The 19,277-nt window shown below is 58.3% G+C and overlaps 1 protein-coding gene across 10 annotated transcripts in view; it reads right to left on the reverse strand.

The window, feature by feature from the left end:
* Positions 1 to 1,645: 1,645 nt before the first annotated feature.
* Positions 1,646 to 19,277, reverse strand: part of LOC138807563 (CUGBP Elav-like family member 5) — a 35,856-nt gene continuing 18,224 nt past the window's right edge. For 6 of the 10 annotated variants that reach the window (XM_069993323.1, XM_069993330.1, XM_069993329.1 and 3 more), the window contains 9 exons: positions 18,408 to 18,536; positions 15,565 to 15,644; positions 13,935 to 14,138; positions 13,020 to 13,161; positions 12,787 to 12,930; positions 10,915 to 10,977; positions 9,716 to 9,799; positions 5,349 to 5,492; positions 1,646 to 4,299 (listed from right to left, as the gene is read on the reverse strand). In XM_069993323.1, coding sequence (XP_069849424.1) covers positions 4,172 to 4,299; positions 5,349 to 5,492; positions 9,716 to 9,799; positions 10,915 to 10,977; positions 12,787 to 12,930; positions 13,020 to 13,161; positions 13,935 to 14,138; positions 15,565 to 15,644; positions 18,408 to 18,536 — 1,118 coding nt within the window. In that variant the 3' untranslated portion in view covers positions 1,646 to 4,171. The remainder of the gene's footprint in view (positions 4,300 to 5,348; positions 5,493 to 9,715; positions 9,800 to 10,914; positions 10,978 to 12,786; positions 12,931 to 13,019; positions 13,162 to 13,934; positions 14,139 to 15,564; positions 15,645 to 18,407; positions 18,537 to 19,277) is intronic. The other 4 variants (XM_069993322.1, XM_069993324.1, XM_069993325.1 and 1 more) reach the window with 2 other exon arrangements.

Below are 19,277 nucleotides of genomic sequence, written 5' to 3' on the forward strand. Positions count from 1 at the left end.
CTGAAGAGCTGAGGGACAGCACCCAAGCCCAGAGTTCAGGCCCCACAACTCACAAAAAAAACAGAGTTCAGGCCCCACAACTGACAAAAAGAAAAAAGTGCCACAGTGCCTAGCTCCAGTGACAGGAACTGTCCAGAAAGTCTTGGTGAGAGACAAACACCCCTGCCCTCACTCTTGACCCGACCCTTCCCACTCCAGAGTCCCTACCCCGCCCACAGCCCCGCCCCTCTCTTTCCAGTCTCTGGGAGCAAAGTAAAAGGGAGCAATCTGCATATTCATGAGGCCTTTAGCCAATCAAAGGCCTGATAGCGGTGATAGCAGAGTGGCTTTGTGAATGAGCTGAAGTCACCTGACTTCACACAATGGCTACAAGGTTAAGTTAATGTTACAAGAACTTGTCCTGCTGGGCTCTGGCGACTCACACCTGCAATCTCAAAGCCAGCAGAAAAGCCTGTGAGACTCTTCTCTCCACCTAACCATCAAAAAGCTGACCGTGCAACTGTGGCTCAAGTAGTAGAGCACCAGCCTTCAGCGACAAAGCTCAGAGCCCCCAGGCCCTGAGTTCAAGCCCCAGTAACTGCACAGAGACAAACCCGACAAAAAGAGCCCAGCGGTCCCCCAAATTCTGCATTGAGAATTTCCAGCTTCCTTAGATGGGCTCCCTTCTTGCCACAACCCCTCATCCTACACTCTGGGTTTCTTTCCAGCCGGGGACCCTCAGTCTTCAGACACCAGGGGAAATCAGGTAAGAGTCGGCTTTTTAGCAAGTAAAACTTTTATTAAATAAAGTTTTTTTTTTAAGTTTTCTTTTTCTTTTCTTTTTTCCAGACCAAAGAGAGGCATTTTTGGACATTTAAGACCATGCCACCCGGATACTACCTCACAGGGTTATGTGGGGCCTCTCTTGGCACAAAATTCCAACCAAGTCAATGCAAATTTCCCTCCATGTCTTTTCCTCTGTGTGTGTGTGTGTGTGTGTGTGTGTGTGTGTGTGTGTGTGTGTCTCCAAAAATTGGTCCAAGTTGAAACATCATGAAATTACTTGTAACAGAAATAAAGTACATCGTAGAAATCACACAAGTCTGGGGTGTGGAGTATAAAAATGGTATTTACAGCCGGTAAACGTGAACTAGTTACGCACAGCAGCACACACACCCCAAGCAGCCGGGGAGGGCTCGGCAGGCAAAGGGGGGCAGGGGGGAACACGGGGACACCCCCACACCTCGCGCTGCCACCCCACCACCCCGGCATACACTTTCACACGGACACAGACTGGACACAGGCACGCAATAAGAATCGCAGGACAATTATCAAACGCTGGAATTATCGAAACAAGTTGGTCAGAAGTTTTTTTTGTGTGTTTTTTTCTTTTCCTTTTTTTTTTTTCTTTTTTTGCTGTGGTTTTTGGTGGTGGTGGTTTTCTGTCTGTTTGTGGGGTTGTTTTTTGGCAGTCAATAGATTTTGGTAGAAACAGAAAGGATTTGTTGTTGTTGTGTGTTTTGTTCTGCTTTTGAGCATCTTTAGGGAAGCCAGGGGGTCTCCATTTGGCAGGAGAGAGGCCCTCTGGCTGGACGCGGGACGAAGTTGGCGATGTGCTTGCTCTACAGGGGCGCCCTCCCCCCACCCCAGCCCCCCTCCCCCCACCCCGAGTTAGGAAACAAAAATCCATTATGCTTTGAATTTCTCCTTTTTTGTGTTTTTTGCTTTGTTTTTCTTTCCCCCTCTTCTTCTTTGTACCTGCTCAGAAAGACCCATAAAAGAAAAAAAAAGAAAGAAAGAAAGAAAAAACATCTCTGTAGAGGTATGAAGGTCACGATCAAGTTCACGGTCTCCGATCAAGGGGTCAGGCTAGGTTGGCAAATCCAACACACTTGGCAATCTTGGTTCCAAGACCTTGAAATTCCAGGCTGGTGATTGTGGCAGGGTGGATGGCTGCCTGCCCTTGGAAGGGGGCAGCCAGGGGCGGGGGGGCTCACCCAGCCCCTGTCTGTCCCCGACAGAAAGCTAAGGACAATCGGTCACACGGGTAAGGCTATGACTGGGGGGGGGGGACAGAGGGGGAGCCAAGAGGGTCTCTTTGTGCCGATATCCGCGAAAGCAGAGCCCTGGGATATGGGGAAAGGGTGGGGGGAGGGGTTCGAGACCCGTCACTGAGCGCAGGGACCGAAGACGGCCAAAGGCCCAGGGTGTGTGGTCAGAAATCGGGGGTCTGGGGGGCCAGAGTCCTGGAGGTATATCGTGTGGGCAGATTCCTGGATGAATGTTCCACTGGGGAGGTGGCGGGGTCCCCCTCCACCCCCACCCCACCCCCGCCCGAGACAAGGGCAGCATCAGCCGGCCCTTCATCCCCGCAGAGTGACGGGTTCGAGGTCAACCCTTGAAGGAAGATGTAAATATTTGGCCCCATGAACTATACTCCAAAAATATATAAACTGTCTCTAGCTCTCTATCTATACGCGTAGATATATATATATAGGAAAAGAAAAAAAATTCTGGTTTCTTTTGGGAAAGCGACCGAGTTGGGGCAGAGGGGTTAAAGAGAGATCCCACAGTTGGGGGGCAGTGTGTGAACCCCACGGCTTCCCAACTCAGGGGCCCTCCCCACGTTCATGCCACCAGGCTCCTTTTCCTTTCTCTCCCCGCGCCGCTTGGCTTCCGGTAATTTCACATTTTTGGGGGGGGTGGGGATGGGGAGTTGGGGGGGCGAAGGGCACAAGTCGGGGTGGGGAGGGGAGGGGCTGGCCCCTAAACATGGTTGTCACTGGACAGGGGTGGGGGGATAAAGTCCAGGGTGGGTTGGACGTGGGAAGGGCATGAAGGACAGGGACACAAGTTGGGGGGGGTCCTAGAAAGCAGAGGGGTTCCCCATCTTTTCCAAAAGAGCAGAGACCCCCTCTTCTCTCCCACACACACCGAGCTTTGGAAGGACTGAGCATCGCTTCTGTCTCCGTCCTCCCGGATCCCGCGGGCGGCAGGCCTGGCCGTGTCCCTCGCAGCGCGCAGCTGGCCGGCCGGGGCGGGCAGGCGGGCGGCAGGAGCCGGCTGGGAGTTCCCACGCGCGGATCGCGGCCAGCAGCCGGCGTGGGGCAGCCTCGTGTGTGCGGACGGACGAGCTCCCCACGGGCGGGCAGGGGTGCGCGGTGACCCGGGGCTGGCCCGGGCTTCACAGTCCAGAGAGCGCTTCACAGACACCCAGGGCGCCAAGGCCTGGGCCCGGCCCAGCCGGCACCAGGTTCCCAAACCAGAAGAATAAAGACTTTGTCCAGAGGTCTTTCAGTGAAAAAAAGAAGGGGGGGCTGGGTTTCCAGGCTCAGCCAGGCCCATTTGGCAAATGAGACCCCCCTCCTGCCACAGAGCCCCCCTCCCCAAGAAACCGCTGATAACGGTGGGCAAAATGAGCTTCGGGGAGAGGGCTGCTGTGCATTGTTTGTGTGTGTCTTTTTCCTGTTTGTTTTTTGCATGATGGGGAGCGGGTGTCTAGTCCACCCCTTGGGCATGAATTGGACTAGAAGAAGCTGTGGCAGGAGGGGCTGGAGGGGGGAGGGGAACAGGAAGGCTGTCACGGTATCACCCCCCACACACACACACACCTCAGCCCTGTTCCAAGCTGAGCTGTGCATTTTGGGGTTCAGTCTTAGGGTCCAGACTCTGGGGGAGGGGTGTGCGTGTTTCAAACACTATTTCTCTGATTTAGGACTTTTCGGTGGTAAAGCAACTAGACGAGACAGAAACTTCCCCCCATTCCCCTCCACCCCAGACCCACACTGGTCTCCCCAGTGAACTTCTATTCATCCCTCAAAACCCTCTCTGAGAAGGTTTCTGTTAACCACCCCCTCCATGAGCCCCCTAGCCTCTTCCCACCTCCCCCAACCCTTCCCGGCCCTCTTCTCCAGCCCTGAGCACAGGGTTTTCTGGGGTCTTGTTGCTTTTTTTGTTTTTTCCCCCCCGCAGCTGTGTCCCCACCAATTCAACTTGGGAGACTTCTTACAGCTTCCTGGGAGTATGGTCCCCCTCCCCTCCCCGCCCCGCCCCTTCCCCAGGGTTTGGAGAGAAAGCGCAGGGTGCAAATTGGGGTGGGACAAGACCAGGGCTGGGGGGGTGGGGTGGGGGTGGGGCCGCCTGGCGGCTCACCTGGGCCACACCCACAGCCTCGGGGCGGCTGTGGGTGCGGTCAGTAGGGGTGTCCCAGGTCTTTGGGCCGCTTCAGCTGCACCTTGAGCCTCTTCATGCCGATCTGGAAGCCGTTCATGGCCTGGATGGCGGTCTGCGCGCTGGCAGGGTTGTCAAAGCTCACGAATCCTGCAGAGACAGGGGGAGGGGCATGCTGGTGGGCACGGGGGGGGGGGGGGGGGAGGGATGTCCGCTACTCAGGGCGTGGTCCTCGGAGGACCGGCAGGCTGGCTGGGGACACTCAGCAGCAGCCCTGGCTTCGGGACTTGGATGCCTCCAGGGGCGGGAGGCTCCCTCCTTACCCCAGTCAACCTCCCGTCTGACAATGGGACCTCCAGGTCCCATAAGACTCCCCCTCCTTCTAAGCCCGGGATGCCAACCGAGAATTCTCCCCTCAAATAGTGGCCTCCTGTTGACGAGAGTATGGACTAGTTCCTTATTTGAGAATCTTCTACAGGACCCAAGAATATCTTTAGAGGCTGGAAGGGTTTTGTTTTTCCCCCCTGCACAAAATAGATGCAAAAGCTGTTTGTACGTTGGCTGGGTATGACAGTTACGCCTGTAATCTCAGCACCTGAAGAGGCTCAGGCAGAAGGGTCCTGAGGTCCTGGGATGCACAATGAGACCTTATCTCAAGACCCCAAGGGCTCAGAGTGTGGCTCAGTGGCCGGTGCTAATCCCTCCCACGCCAAGGCCCTGGGCTCCACCTTAGCCTGGCAAAGCAAAGGAGATGGCGGTGCTGAATGAAAGAAGTCCTTGAACAGACACCTGGAAAATGTCTGGCACACAGCAGGCGCTTCCCGAGTGTGCATTCTCATTCTAAACCACCTTTCTGGCACAAAGTAGGCGTGTTTTGTTTTGTTTCTTTTGTTGGTGCTGGGGCTTGAACTCAGGGCCTGGGCACTGTCCCTGAGCTTTTTCCTTCAAGCCTAGCGTTCTACCGCTTGGAGCCACAGCACCACTTCCAGTTTTCTGGTGGTTCACTGGAGATAAGAGTCTCACACACGTTCCTGCTGGGACTGGCTTCGAACCACAATCCTCAGATCTCAGCCTTCTGAGGAACTAGGAGGACAGGTGTGAGCCACCAGCGCCCAGCAAGATGGCGCTTTCTAAGTGCACACAGTAGGCTCTTTGGACGTGCACAGGGCAGGTGCTTCATGGGGGCGGCCGGCACTCACCGAAACACTTGCTCTGGTTGGTAGCCCGATCCATAAACACCTTGGAGGAGATGATATTGCCGAAGGGCAGGAACATCTGCGTCAGCTCCGTGTCGCCAAACTCCTGGGGGAGGTGGTAGATAAACAGGTTACAGCCTTCGGGACCTGCAGGTGGGGGAGAGAAAGACATAAAGCCCCCAAGGAGAGGAGGAGGACCCCGGGGAGGGGCGTGGAGGGGGTGAGGGCAGATGGGGGGGACGCCTCCGTCTCCGGGTGCCAACAGCACCCAGCTGAAACCTCCAGCCCAGACCCCCAGAGAATCCCATCCTCCGTCCAGCACCAGGCCGCAATCCCCAGGACCATTTACAAGAGTCAGGTGAATTAGGTGAGGAACACGGAACAGACGATTCTGTAAGTCAAGAGATGGTCGTGGCAAAGTGGGGGTGAGCACTGCGCCAGTCATCCAGCTACTCAGGAGGCTGAGATCTGAGGATCGAGGTTCAAAGCCAGCCCGGGACAGGAAAGTCCACGAGACTCTAATCTCCAACAAACTGCTCAGAAAGAGACGCAAGTGGTGCTGTGGCTCAGGTGGTAGAGCACCAGCCTTAAGCACAAAGAGGCTCAGGGACAGCACAAAGGCCCTAAGCTCAAGCCCCAGCACAATATAATAATAATAATAATAATAAATGGGGTGACAGACTGGGGTGTAGCTCTGTTACCAGGAATACACGGCGTTCATGATGCCCTCAGTTTGATCCTTAAGACCAAGGAAAAGAATACAAACTCAAAAATGCTCAGGTGGGAGGTATGGCTTCAGTACCAGGGGCTTGGCTCAAAGCACTAGGGGCGTGGCCCAATAGATGGGCGTGGCCCGGTTTGGGGTGTGGCTTAAGCAGTGGGCAGGGCCCAAGCAGGTGGGTGTGGCTCGAGCCATGGGCGTGGCTCAAAAGCGTCAGGGGCGTGGCGGGGGCGTGGCTCCATGACCAGAAACCCGAAGTGGTGCTGTGGCTCAAGTGGTAGAGCGCTCACCTTGAGCTGAAGAGCTGAGGGGCAGCGCCCAGGCCCAGAGTTCAAGCCCCATGACCGACCAAAAAAAAAAAAACAACTAAAAAACTAAAAATAAAACACAAATAGTTTAAAACCTCAGTAATCTCCAGCCACAAACAGTCCCAAAACCTGTTACCGATTTCAACCCAAAAGGTGACCTGTGTCCAGCCCTGCTGCCCACAAGCCAGGGAACCTCTTTGTCCGTGATGAATCTTCTCCCCCAAGAAAATAAATCCGAGACTGCACACTGGTAACTCAAACCTTTCGTAAGCCACACCCCCACCGCCGGGCCACGCCCAACACACTGGAACCACGCCCCCAGGGTTTAGCCACGCCCAGTGCCGCTTGAAACATTCTCGCAGGGCCTTTTGCCTCCAGTTACCTATGCAATTCGGTCTCCCGCTTCTTGCTCTAGCTGACATCCACGCCCCCCACACAGCTCAGACCACAGGTGCACTCTGCCAGGCCCACCTTGGTGCGGGTTTTTGTTAGAATCTTGGTAACTTTTTGCCCAGATTGGCCTCGAATTGCATCCACCTATCACACACAGTGTCTCTAATGCTTCTTTTTCTTTTTTTCTTTTTCTTGACTGTACTAGGGTTTGAATTCAGAGCCTTTCCTTTGCTAGGCAAAGCACACTCTCACCCCCGCCCCCTACTGATTATTTTTGAGACAGAGTCTTACTTTCTACTCAGGTTTGTGCCTAAAACCATGGTCCTCCTACTTTATACTTCCAGTTGTCGCTGGGACGGCAGATATAAGCCATCACACCCAGCTTCTGTCGAGACGTAGTCTCTTAGGACTTTGCGGCCTTTGATGGCCCGGAGTCTTGATCTACCCAATCTCAGCCCCCTATGTTAAGCTAGGATGACAGATTCGTGGCACCACACCCTGCTCTAAGGCTTCTTTCTAATGTCAAGTTTGTTCCAACAGGCCTTGACTTATGACCGGGAAATTCTACATGCAACCTGAATTTTGTGTTGATGTACTATTTTGTTCCTTAAAAAGACACTTGAGTGAATGCAGAAAATTATACCCAGCTTAATAGAACATCATAGAAACACAGACCACACACACACACACATCTTCCTGTGGGTGCTATGTACCCCACCTGTTCCCATCTGGGGTCGTCCTTTTCTAACTGATTTCACAGCCAGTCCACAGAACTTACACTGCAGTCCTGCCACACATGCAAACACCATTTCTTTTCTTTTTGAACTCAGGGCCTGGGTGCTGTTCCTTAGCTTTTTTTTCCCATAACGCTGACCATTCTACCACTTGAACCACAGCCCCACTTCCGGCTTTCCTGATGGTTCATTGGAGATAAGAATCACATAGACTTTCCTGTCTGGGCTGGCTTCGAACCTGGATCCTCAGATATCAGCCTGCTGAGCAGCGAGGATGACGGGCGTGAGCCCACCAGTGTCCAGCAAACTTCAGGTCCTTCTCAATTCACAGCACCATATCCATTGTAGGACGCATGCGTAGCTTCACTGCTTAATATGTATAAGCTGTGCAACTATTTCCTTGGGCTTCCTGGCTTGCTTTCTTCTTGAGCGTGTTGTTGCCAACTTTGGGATGTGACACTCACCTGTTGTCCCCTCCCAAGCCCTGCAGTTTGGGTTTTGAGATTTGACTTCTTGGAAGATGTACTGGGGGAGGGGGGGGCATCACCAAGCTCTCAATCCACAGGGGAGTGGGTCTCAGGCCCCCCCCACGGGGGTCCCTCCCATAATTTGGTGTGGTATTTGCACTGAACCCAGCACCCCACACCCCACATCCCCCCCCCCCCGCAGGCCTTACATCTCTGGATGGCTTAAGACACCTGTGCCATGTCCCCGTTGTTTTGTGATATTTGTTTAGGGGACTGACGACAACAACAGCAAGTCTGTACAAGTCGAATACAGATGCGATTGTTTTTCTGGGTATTTTCTAATGCAAGTTGCTTGCATCCACCATGCCCAACCTACAGGCCCGGGAGGCCCGCTGGAACTACCTTTCACCCATGCAGACCAGGGGCAGGGTGCAGTTCCAGCAGATACTAGGAGGAGGACACCTGGCTAAGATCACCCCCCAAAAGAGGGGGGGAGGCAGAGATTTTATCACCTCTGGCGATGCCATTATGCGGTGGGGAAACAGAGGGGCTGTACGGGGTCTGAGAAATCCCCCCACATTTGTCCACGGCAGCTGCCAGTGATGGCTTTAGGCATAGAGCCCCCCTGGAGACATAACTGTCTGGCCTAGGATCGGAAAGCAACTGTCCCCTCAAAGCCAACCCCTCCCCCCCACACCTTGTTAGCATGCCCTATTATCACAAAAACTGGTCTTGAGGTGATGGGGGGAGGGGAAGGCGTGGAGGGCGGGGCTTAAGATCTGGGAGAGCGTTGGGGTGGGGCCATGACAGAAGGGACAAGACTGAGGGAGGAGGGCCTGGGCCTTAGCTAAGGGGAAGGACCATAGAACCAGGAACAAAAGGAAATAGGATGGGCGGGGCCATGGGCAGGGGGCGGAGCCACAGAGAAGAGCCGGGCCAAGGAGATCTTTCCCTGGAGAGCAAAGGATGGGGCGAGGCTTCGGGAGGGGCGTGGCCAGAGCAAAGGCACAAGGGGAGGGAAGGGGAGGGGAGGGGAGGGGAGGGGAAGGGAGGGGAGGGGAGGGGAGGGGAAGGGGAGGGCCAGAACTCAAAAGAACTCAGTCCACAGTCCAGGCCCACACTGCCACCCTGGCCTGGGGGGGTGGGTAGGGTGGCTTTTATGGCTACCCACCTTTCCCCAGGACACCCCAACTCCACAGTGGATGGATTCGAGGGAGGAAGGCAATTTTGTAGGTGCGGAGCACCTATGCCACAAGTAGGGGACAACTGTGTCTTAACTTTCCCAGAACACCTCATGAGCCGGATGGACGCCCGTGTGGAGGATGAGGAAACTGAGGCACGGGACAGCTGGCCCGTCGGATGAGGTTGCAGGTCAGAAGGGGTGGATTTAGACTTCCGCTCTGGGGCTCCTCGCTGCTCCCCGGCCCTGCCTCCACAGCCGCGGCTTTGCCGGGGAGGACTCAGTTTACCCCAGACGCCTCCTACGCGACACACCCCAACTTCCTACAAACGTGTTCCTCTCCCGGTCCCCTGGAGTGGCCCGGCCGGGGCCGCGGCTATTCACCGGGGCGGGCTGGGGGGGGGAGGGGGGAGATTCGGCGTCCCGAGGACGGACGGCGACGGCCAGCCGCTGGGCTTGGCGCGCAACTCGGGCCCGCCGCGCCCGGGTCCCCGGGGCCGGCCGGGCGGGATCTGCAGGGGGTCGGAGGGCGGGGCAGGCGCCCGGGGGAGGTCGCGGCCGCCTCACCTTCTCGCTGCTGCTGCTGCAGGAGGGGCGGCGGCTGGGGGACGCTGTGCGCGATGGGCGTGATGGCCGCGGTGGGGTACATGGCTGCGGAGACCGGAGCAGACACCGGCGGAGGCGGGGCGTGAGGCCGGGCGGGGCGGGGCCACGCGGGGGGCGGGGCCGGAGACGTGGGAAAGGGCAGGGCCATAGGCGTGGGAGAGTGGAGGCGGGGCTACGGCTTGAGGGCGGGCCTGAAGCGGTGGGGAAAGGTGGGCGGGGCCACGCGGGGGGCGGGGCCGGAGACGTGGGAAAGGGCAGGGCCAAATGCGTGGGAGAGTGGAGGCGGGGCTACGGCTTGAGGGCGGGCCTGAAGCGGTGGGGAAAGGTGGGCGGGGCTACGAATGGGGCGGGGCCGTGGGGGAGGACAGGGCCATAGGCGTGGGAGAGTGGAGGCGGGGCTACGGCTTGAGGGCGGGCCTGAAGCGGTGGGAAATGTGGGCGGGGCTACGAATGGGGCGGGGCCGTGGCGGAGGGCAGGGCCATAGGCGTGGGACAGTGGAGGCGGGGCTACGGCTTGAGGGTGGGGATGAAGCGGTGGGAAAGGGCGGGCCCGAAGGCAAGGGGAGTGGGCGTGGCCACGTCTCCAGGGTGGAGTTTGGAGGAGGAGGTCGGGGAAAGGGGCGGGGCTACGACAGAAATCGGGGCCGACGTAGCTCTAGCGCAGAGAGAGCCCGGGCCTTGACTAAGAGCAACTACTCCAAGGGCGGGATCAGAGTGGAGTTCGGAACCCAGGGACATGAAGTGGGCCAGGCCATGAATAAAGGGGTGAACCACAGAGCTAGGGCCAAGGCGAGCCTCGGGGAACAAGAGTAAAAAGGTGGTGGGGGGGGGTGCATGGTTTTAGCAGGGCGGGGCTTTAGAAGAGACGTGGCCTGCTTGAAGGCAGGATGTGAGAGGAGAGAGGGAGAAGAGGCAGGACCAAGAGCTAGGGTGGGCCAAGGCCCCAGGTCCGCTAAGGGAGCCTCCCTAGACCAAGAGTGGGCAGGACGGGACTAGGGGCATTGCTAAAGAGATGAGCTGTTCTCAGGACCAGGGACTGGGGAGTGTGACCCCCCGTAGGCGGGGCCAGGGGCGGGAGGAGGGGCCTGAGCATCAGAAGGCAGGATGAGGAGGTCCTGAGGGGCGTGGCCGCGGTGGGCGTGGCCGGGCTGCCTCCCTACCTGTGTACTGCTGGACTCCGGAGAAGGCAGGGTGGAGCGTCTCTGCCATGGTGGGGCTCTGAGCTGCGGAGCAGACAGAGGGACTGAGTGGGGCGGGGTGGCGGAAGTCCTCTATCCACCTCCACCGAGATGCGGAAGGAGATCAGCCATCATCACCCCCCAGTTTCACCTCTCTGAATGCATCTGACCCCCCCAGAATACAAGCTTAGAGGGATAAAGACCCCCCCATCCCACGCACATGGACACTCAGACAAAACAATGGTAGATTCGAATTGGGAGCCAGGTTTATCGGATTCCAAAGGGACTTCAGATGCCCCCGAGAGACCCTCTGAGACCTGAGACCTTCTGACTCCCACTAGGAAAAGGGAGGGGGGGCTGCCCAGGTCACCAAACTGGGGAGGTGTGGTGCCAGTCTCCATCCAAGACCAACAGGAAAAAAAAAAGGCACAGGAAACAGGGCATGCAAAATCAAGTGAAATCTAAATAAGGTCTGGAATTTACTGTACCAAACCGAGGACAATTTCCTGTTTTCATTTGTTTATTCTTGAGGCAAGGTATCTCAAGAGAGCCCAGTTTTGTCTGGACCTTGACATTTCCCTACCTTTTGCCTCCTGATTGCTGGGATTACAGGTGTGAACACCCCTGTCTGACTTCATTTCCTGGTTGGGATGGTGCAGTATAGTCATCTACCTTGTTAGCCCATAGGTTTTGATAAAGCATCACAAAACTGGCGAAACATACAAGGTTTTTCCCTCTAGAGTTTCCAACAATAATAATTTTTTAAAAAAGAAGACCAAATCCACCTCAAAGGTAGTAATGACTGAATTCACATGTTTCAGAAGATGCTTGTCTTAAAAGTATGGAAAGAAAAAAGTTGTACGTACAATTTATTAGAGCAGGGTAAAGCATGGTCTGAATTCACTTCAGTGAATGAATGAATGAAGAGGTATGACACCTTCCAGCATGGCAGCAGCAAGAAATTAAGATTTACAGCTCTGTCTTGTGTCCCTTGTGCTGTAAAGAGTTCATACTGGTTTTATGCTCACTAGTTAATTCATCCTTTGATTGATGCTATTTGCCCCATTTACTGAATGAGAATAATGGGAGCTCAGAGATTTAACAAGAAGTGAGTGAGGTGAGTCCCACCTGGAATCCAAGCTACTCAGGAGGCAGAGATCAAGAGGATCACAGTTCCAGGCTAGCCACTTATCTCAACCAATAAGCCAGGCACAGGAAGGTTAACCAGAGAACTACAGTTCAGTCTGCTACCTAGACATAATGTGAGCCCTTTTGTAAACAATAACAAAAGTGAACAGGGCTGGAGGTATGATTTAAGGAGTGATTAGCAAAGCCCTGAGTTCAAGCTCTAGTACCTCCAAAAAATTAATCACGAAGCGGGCCCTGGTGGCTCGTGGGTGTAAGCCTGTCTACTCAGGAGGCTGAGGTCTGAGGATCACAGTTTGAAGCCAGTCTGGGCAGGAGAGCTGCTCTCTCCAATTAAACACCCAAAAAAGATGGGAGTGGAAGAGTGGCTAAGTGGTAGAACGTGAGACTTGAATGAAAAAAGCTAAGAGTGTGAAGCCCCAATATGAGCATGCGCACACACACGCACGCACGCGCACACTCAAAGAGAAAAGAAAGAAAAGAAAAAGAGAAATCTGGGGAGAATCACTAAACTGGAATTCAAACCCAGAACCAGCTGGATGCCAGGCTGGGGATCTTCCTGGCCACAGCTGGCGCACGGCTGTGCACGTAGCTCAGCCCCCTCCTCTTCTCTTCCCTGGACACCGTGGCGCAGGGACTTAGAGGTTCCTGAGGCACCACGCCCACCCCTGCCACTCTCCTCCACGCCTTGGAACCACCACCAATTACCTGGATAGGGCACAAGGCCATTGGCATACACGGTCTCCAGGGCGGGGTGCCCACCGGGGAAGGGCACGACTCCAGCAAAACCATTGGCGATGGGAGCCACCAGGCCGGGGACGGCAGTGCCCAGCAGCGGCGGCGAGTGCAGCCCTGCGGGTGGAAAGGGGTCACCTTGGCCGCTCGCTGCGGGGAGGGCGGATCCCTCCCCACCCACCCTCAGGGCCCTGGCAGCCGCTCACCAGAGGCAGGAGCGATGGGGGTGGCAGGCAGCCCATTAAGGCTGACGGCGCCAATCTGCTGGATGTGACAGGGTGAGAAGGCCACGCCAGGGCTCAGGTAGCTGCCGGAAGTGGACAGGACGGTGGTCTGCTGCTGCATGAGCTGGGGGGTGAAGAGGCGGTGGTCAGAAAGCTCAGTCCACACCCCCCAGGTCCTGGTTCACAGAGGGAGGGGGGAGGCCTGGTCTCTTAGTAACTGGGGCAAGGGAGTTGCATGCTGGGTATTTTGGATTGGGGTGCACTCAGGACTAGTCACAAATGGTGGCTCAGCCTGGGATCCAGGCTCAGAAGTGGAGCAGGGGCCAGTCTGGAATGAAGACTTAGCCTGGGATCAGGGCTCAGTTAGAAACTGAGGGTCAGCCTGGGATCAGCATTCATCCAACTTAGATCTCTTTGAGATCAGCCTGGATTTGGAGGCTTAGCCACAATAGTACCTAAGCTAGATTCCCAGCTAGGATCTGAGCTTAGCTGAAGGCTGGATCTTGATGTGTGATTAGGAGCCACTATGCCTACCTTCTTTTATGAAATGGGGTCTTGATAACTTTTTTCTTTTTACCCAGACTGTCACGATCCTCCTACTCTTTGCATCCTGAGTAGCTGGGATTACAGACATGAGCCACTATACGTGGCTTCCTGCGTCAAGAGACAGCCCAAGGTTACAGCTGGGGATTGAGGTTTCAGCCTAGGAGTGAGGCTCCACTGTTGGGCAGGGACTAAGGGTAGGTGGGGGTTGGGATGGGCAGGAAACTGAGGCTCAGAATCAGCCTGGATTCGGGGGCTCAGCCACAATCAGGACAGGATCCTAGGCAACAGAGATCTGGTAAGAGACACAAGCCCTTCCCGCTAGAACAGAGGGAGGAAGACTGAGCCGGATACCCAATAGCGTCTCAGCAGCCCTGCTGGACCCAGAGCCCAGCCGCTGGGGTCACTCACAGCCTGGGCGTAGGCACTGTACGGGCTGAAGGGCAGGGTGAGGGACGGCGTCAGGATACCCAGCTGACCGACCATCTGTTGCATGCGCCGGAGTGTCCTCTCCTTGTCTGTGTCGGCAAACTTGACCACCAGGCTGGAGGAGGCACCCTGCGGGGAGGGAGAGGAGGCCAGAAGGTAACAAGGACTCTGGGGTCCCCCAGAACCTTTCCAGTTCAGGCCCAGGAGCTGTCACACCCCTAGAGCAGGTCCTCAGCTCACCGAGCTGGGACTCCTGCAGCAACAGAGTAGGTATTGATCAGCATCTCTAGCATGGCTGGGGTGCTAGGAAGATGAGGAGCCAGGAAGCCACGTATAGTGGCTCATGTCTGTAATCCCAGCTACTCAGGATGCAAAGAGTAGGAGGATCGTGACAGTCTGGGTAAAAAGAAAAAAGTTATCAAGACCCCATTTCATAAAAGAAGGTAGGCATCCTATCTGTAACTCCAGCGATATACAGAGGCAAAGGGAGGGTGGTGGTTGGTGATGGTGGTTCAGAACGGCACTAAGCAAAAGAAAAAAAAATCAGAGGAGTGGCCCAAATGACAGAGCACATGCCTAGCAAGTGTGAAGCTCTGGGTTCGAATCTCAGTAGCACCGAATGACAACACAAGCAAAAACTACTTTTTTTGGGGGGGGGGGCAGTCCTGGGGCTTGAACGCAGGGCCTTGGCACTGTCCCTGAGCTTCTTTTCATCAAGGCTAGCACTTTACCACTTGCACCACAGCACGACCTCCAGCTTCTTCTGTGTGTGTGGTACTGCAGAATGGAACTCAGGGCTTCATGCGTGCTAGGCAAGCACTCTACCACTGAGCCACCTTCCCAGCCCCAAGCAAGAACTCTTAATGAAGTCTCAAGACAAGCTTCCCTATCCTAGACTGTGGCTCAGCCTCCACAAGGGACCCAGGTCTCATCTGTCCCCTCCTTACCCCCCCCATTGATCTATAAGAATATTTTCAAGCTGGGCACTGGTGGCTGACATCTGTAATCCTAGCTATTCAGGAGGCTGAGATCTGAGGATCATGGTTTGAAGCCAGCCTGGGCAGAAATGTCTGTGAGACTCTTATCTCCAATTAACCTTAGAAAAAGCTGGAAGTGGAGCTGTGGCTCAAGTGGTAGAGCGCTAACCTGGAGCTGAAGAGCTCAGGAACAGCACCCAGGCCCTGAGTTTAAACCCCAGGACTGGCACACACACACACAAAATTTCAACTGCCCGGCCTTGTTCTCTCCTTTGCTCTAAAACCCCCAGGGATCCCTATCGTCCTAGGAGAAAATCTGTGGTCCTGGGCTTTCAGCCATCGCTCTGCCCTGACCTTTGTTCTTCTCATGCCCATCCATCACACTGCGGACGCACACTCACACACAACAGTGTCACATCAAGCACACACCCGCGCTGTTTGCTTTGACACACCACACAGCTTGCCTGAATATACCCCAGCCAGAATTATGCCTCCCCACCCCTACCCTGCCCCCCCTCCATGTCCTGTCCAAAAAAAAAGTCAGGGGCTCGCACCCTCCATCCCCAGCTGTCACTCACCGGCATGGTCTGGCTGCCGTGCAGGGCGTGGATGGCTGCCTGAGCCTCCGTGTGGGACGAGAACTTTACAAATGCACAGCCTGCCCCAAGAGAAGGACAGAGGTGAGATGTGACAGCTCACAGGACCAGGGGAGTGGGGACCCAGAGCAGGGGGCAGGGAGCCCTGGATGGCCAGAGATTGATCTCGAGGGGACAGCCAGCCGTGCACTCAGACACAGCTGGATAAGCGAGCTGACCCAGAGCAGACAGACACCACCCAGCCAGCCTGGGAGTAAGTCTGACCATAGTCACCCACAAATGCCCAGCAATTAGACGCCCAATGTCTAGTGGGTGGGCACCAGAGAGCTGTTTAGACAAAACATGCATGAGGCAGGTGAAGCCCCAGGGACAGGCATGTCCCCAAATCAGAACAAGGGCTGTGACATCAGACGTCACCCACCAGCACAGAGGGCACAAGAGTTGAGATGGCTGTCATCAGACTTGCACGATTAAAACCGCACACCACACAGATGCACAGACACACAGATGCACAGACACACAGATGCACAGACACACGGTCCTGTTGGAAGTCAGGCAGAAATACATAGCGACCCCAGCAGACACCCAGAAAACAGTCAGAAAAGCGGCCAGAAACCCCCACACCAGAACAAAGCAGACGGCATGCCAGTGCCAGACAGGCAGACAAGAGGAGACCCCTGGACACAGGGCAGATTCAGCAGCGCAGGCTACACGGACAGAGGCCCAGGCCGATAGAGACCAGACAGACAGACGGATCGCTCCACTTAGTGGAGAGAAATCTAGAATTAGACTGTGGAGAAATGGTTTGCACCTTTGGGTGGGTTGTCAGACCAGAACGCGCTTCACTGAACACTTTGGAAGGCTAAATACTGTGGCAATTCAATTCAATTTCAAATAAAAGTTTGGCAAATAGAGACCAACAGACAGGAACGGGCAGAGACAGGAGCCAGCCATCCAGACCCACGGAGACTCCACACCGAGCACTTGTGGGACGCTCAGGGAGCTCGGGATAGAAAGTTCTGGGAGCCCCTGACAGATGCAGAATCAGGTCTCAGCACTGCCCGGACCAGAGAAAGGCTCCGCCCACCGACGCCGCCTTCCCACGGAATTGGCCCCGCCCACAGACCATCCTATTAGCTCCGCCCCGGGGTTGGCCCCTCCCTCTCCCCAGATGCCCCACCCTCCCTGTAGCCCCTCCTCTCCAGCCCCGCCCTCCACGCGTCCCTCCCTGTCAGGTTGGGGACTCATTCCTGCCCCCTCCAGCCCCTAGCCATCCTGCCAGCCCCTCCCAGAGCAAGATCCCCACTTATCCTCTAACCTCACTCCCCGCTTCCAGTCCACGTCCCATCCCGCACCCCTTGGCGCAATCCAGTAATTCTGCTCCTTCAAGTCTCCAGCCCTGGCACTCCCACAGCCCGAGGCAGTCCCATAATTCGGCCCCACCCCACCGATAGGCCCCGCCCCCTCTCCAGACCCGCCCCCACCAAAAGCTCTGAAACACCCACTCTCCAATCACAAGCCTCCCACAGCCCCTGGATCCTCCCATCAGCTCTACCCCGCTCCCTTAAAGGCCCCGCCCACTCTTCAGCCCCGCCCCGCCCACAACCCCTGGAACAGGACCATTTTGGCCCCGCCCACTCACTAGTCTCCTTCCTTCTACCGCACCTGGAGCAGCCTCAGAATTCTGCCCTGCCTGTAGACAAGCCCCACCCAGCCTCCAAACTCACCCCTCCCACAACCCCTGTATTCCCATAGCTAGGCCCCGCCCCTCCGATAGGCCCCGCCCTCCCGTCAGCCCCTGATGTAGTCTACTTCTACACCGGCCCCACCCACAACCCCTGGAATCCTCCCATCGCCTGGCCCCGCCCACTAGCAGGCCCCGCCTCCAAACAGGCCGCGCCCCGCCCTTCCCGCCGCAGGCCCCTTCCCCTGTCCCCGCCGCCCCGCCCCTCCTGCCACAGGCCCCTCCCCCGGCCCCTCCGCCCTGCCCGCCGCAGGCCCCTTCCCCAGTCCCCGCCCCGCCCCGCCCGCCGCAGGAACCGCCCCCGGCCCCGCCACCCCGCCCACCGCAGGCCCCGCCCCCACCGCAGGCCCCGCCCCTGCCCCGCCCACCGCAGGCCCCGGCCCCGGCCCCGCCGCAGGCCCCTCCCCCGGCCCCGCCGCAGGCCCCTCCCCCGGCCCCGCCGCAAGCCCCTCCCCCGGCCCCGCCGCAGGCCCCTCCCCCGGCCCCTCCCCGGCCCCTCCCCCGGCCCCGCCGCAGGCCCCTCCCCCGGCCCCGCCGCAGGCCCCTCCCCCGGCCCCTCCCCGGCCCCGCCGCAGGCCCCTCCCCCGGCCCCGCCGCAGGCCCCTCCCCGGCCCCTCCCCGGCCCCGCCGCAGGCCCCTCCCCGGCCCCACCGCAGGCCCCTCCCCGGCCCCTCCCCGGCCCCGCCGCAGGCCCCTCCCCGGCCCCTCCCCGGCCCCGCCGCAGGCCCCTCCCCGGCCCCTCCCCGGCCCCTCCCCGGCCCCGCCGCAGGCCCCTCCCCGGCCCCTCCCCGGCCCCTCCCCGGCCCCGCCGCAGGCCCCTCCCCGGCCCCTCCCCGGCCCCGCCGCAGGCCCCTCCCCGGCCCCTCCCCGGCCCCGCCGCAGGCCCCTCCCCGGCCCCTCCCCGGCCCCGCCGCAGGCCCCTCCCCGGCCCCTCCCCGGCCCCGCCGCAGGCCCCTCCCCGGCCCCTCCCCGGCCCCTCCCCGGCCCCGCCGCAGGCCCCTCCCCGGCCCCACCGCAGGCCCCTCCCCGGCCCCTCCCCCGGCCCCGCCGCAGGCCGCCCCGCCCGCGCCCCCGCGGTCACCTTTGCTGCTGCCGTCGGGCCCCCGGAGCACGGTGCACTCGTCGATGACCCCGAAGGGCTGGAACAGCCGCAGCACGTCCTCCTCCGACTGCTGTTTATTCAGCATCCCCACGAACAGCTTCCGGTCCCCTGTGGGCGGAGACACCCCCTCAGCCGCGTCCCGGGCCTCCAGGATCTTTCCTGCTCTGCGGCGGGGCATGGGCGGGGCGGGGGCCCCGGCGGGCGGGGGCTCGGCGGGAGAGGCCGCGCGGCGCGGCCCTCGGCGGCTGCACGGCGCCCGGCGATCACCGCGGAGGCGGCGCCATCCCCGGACCCGCGAGCCGCGTTGCCGTGGAAACCGGCCTCGGCAGCTGTCACTCACGGGGGCGGGAGCGGGCGGGAGCAGAGGCCGCGCCAGCGCGGGGAGCGGCGGGTGGAGGGAAAAGCGGAGCCCCGGGGCCGGGAGCGACAATCGGAGGCCGACCGAGGACCAGCGAGAGGACCAGCGGGAGGGGGAGGAAGCGGGACACACACCTCCCTCTGCTCCGGGTCGCGCAGTAAGCAGCCGGAGAGAAACTCGCTCCCAACCCCCCCAAAAAGATGGGCTTTACCACCGGGCTCCTACACATACTCCGGGGTCCTGACGACCGTGTCACACACCACCTTCCCTTCACACCCTGTCCCGGGCTGCTCTATCCCTTCTAAAAGCAAATCTGAAGGCAGGAGAGCACAGACACGCACCCCGATACGTCATCCAGCGCCCCCCAGCCCCTCCCCAGCTTGCACATCGCCCCCAGGTCCAGCCTCCGACAGCCAAGCACGCGCGCACGCGCACACACACACACGTGCGTGAACACCCGCACCCACGTGCCGGGCAGGGCACACACAGCT

Source organism: Dipodomys merriami, unplaced genomic scaffold (assembly GCF_024711535.1).
Source record: "Dipodomys merriami isolate MVZ:Mamm:240054 unplaced genomic scaffold, mDipMer1.0.p SCAF_421, whole genome shotgun sequence".
Classification (NCBI taxonomy): Eukaryota; Metazoa; Chordata; class Mammalia; order Rodentia; family Heteromyidae; genus Dipodomys; species Dipodomys merriami.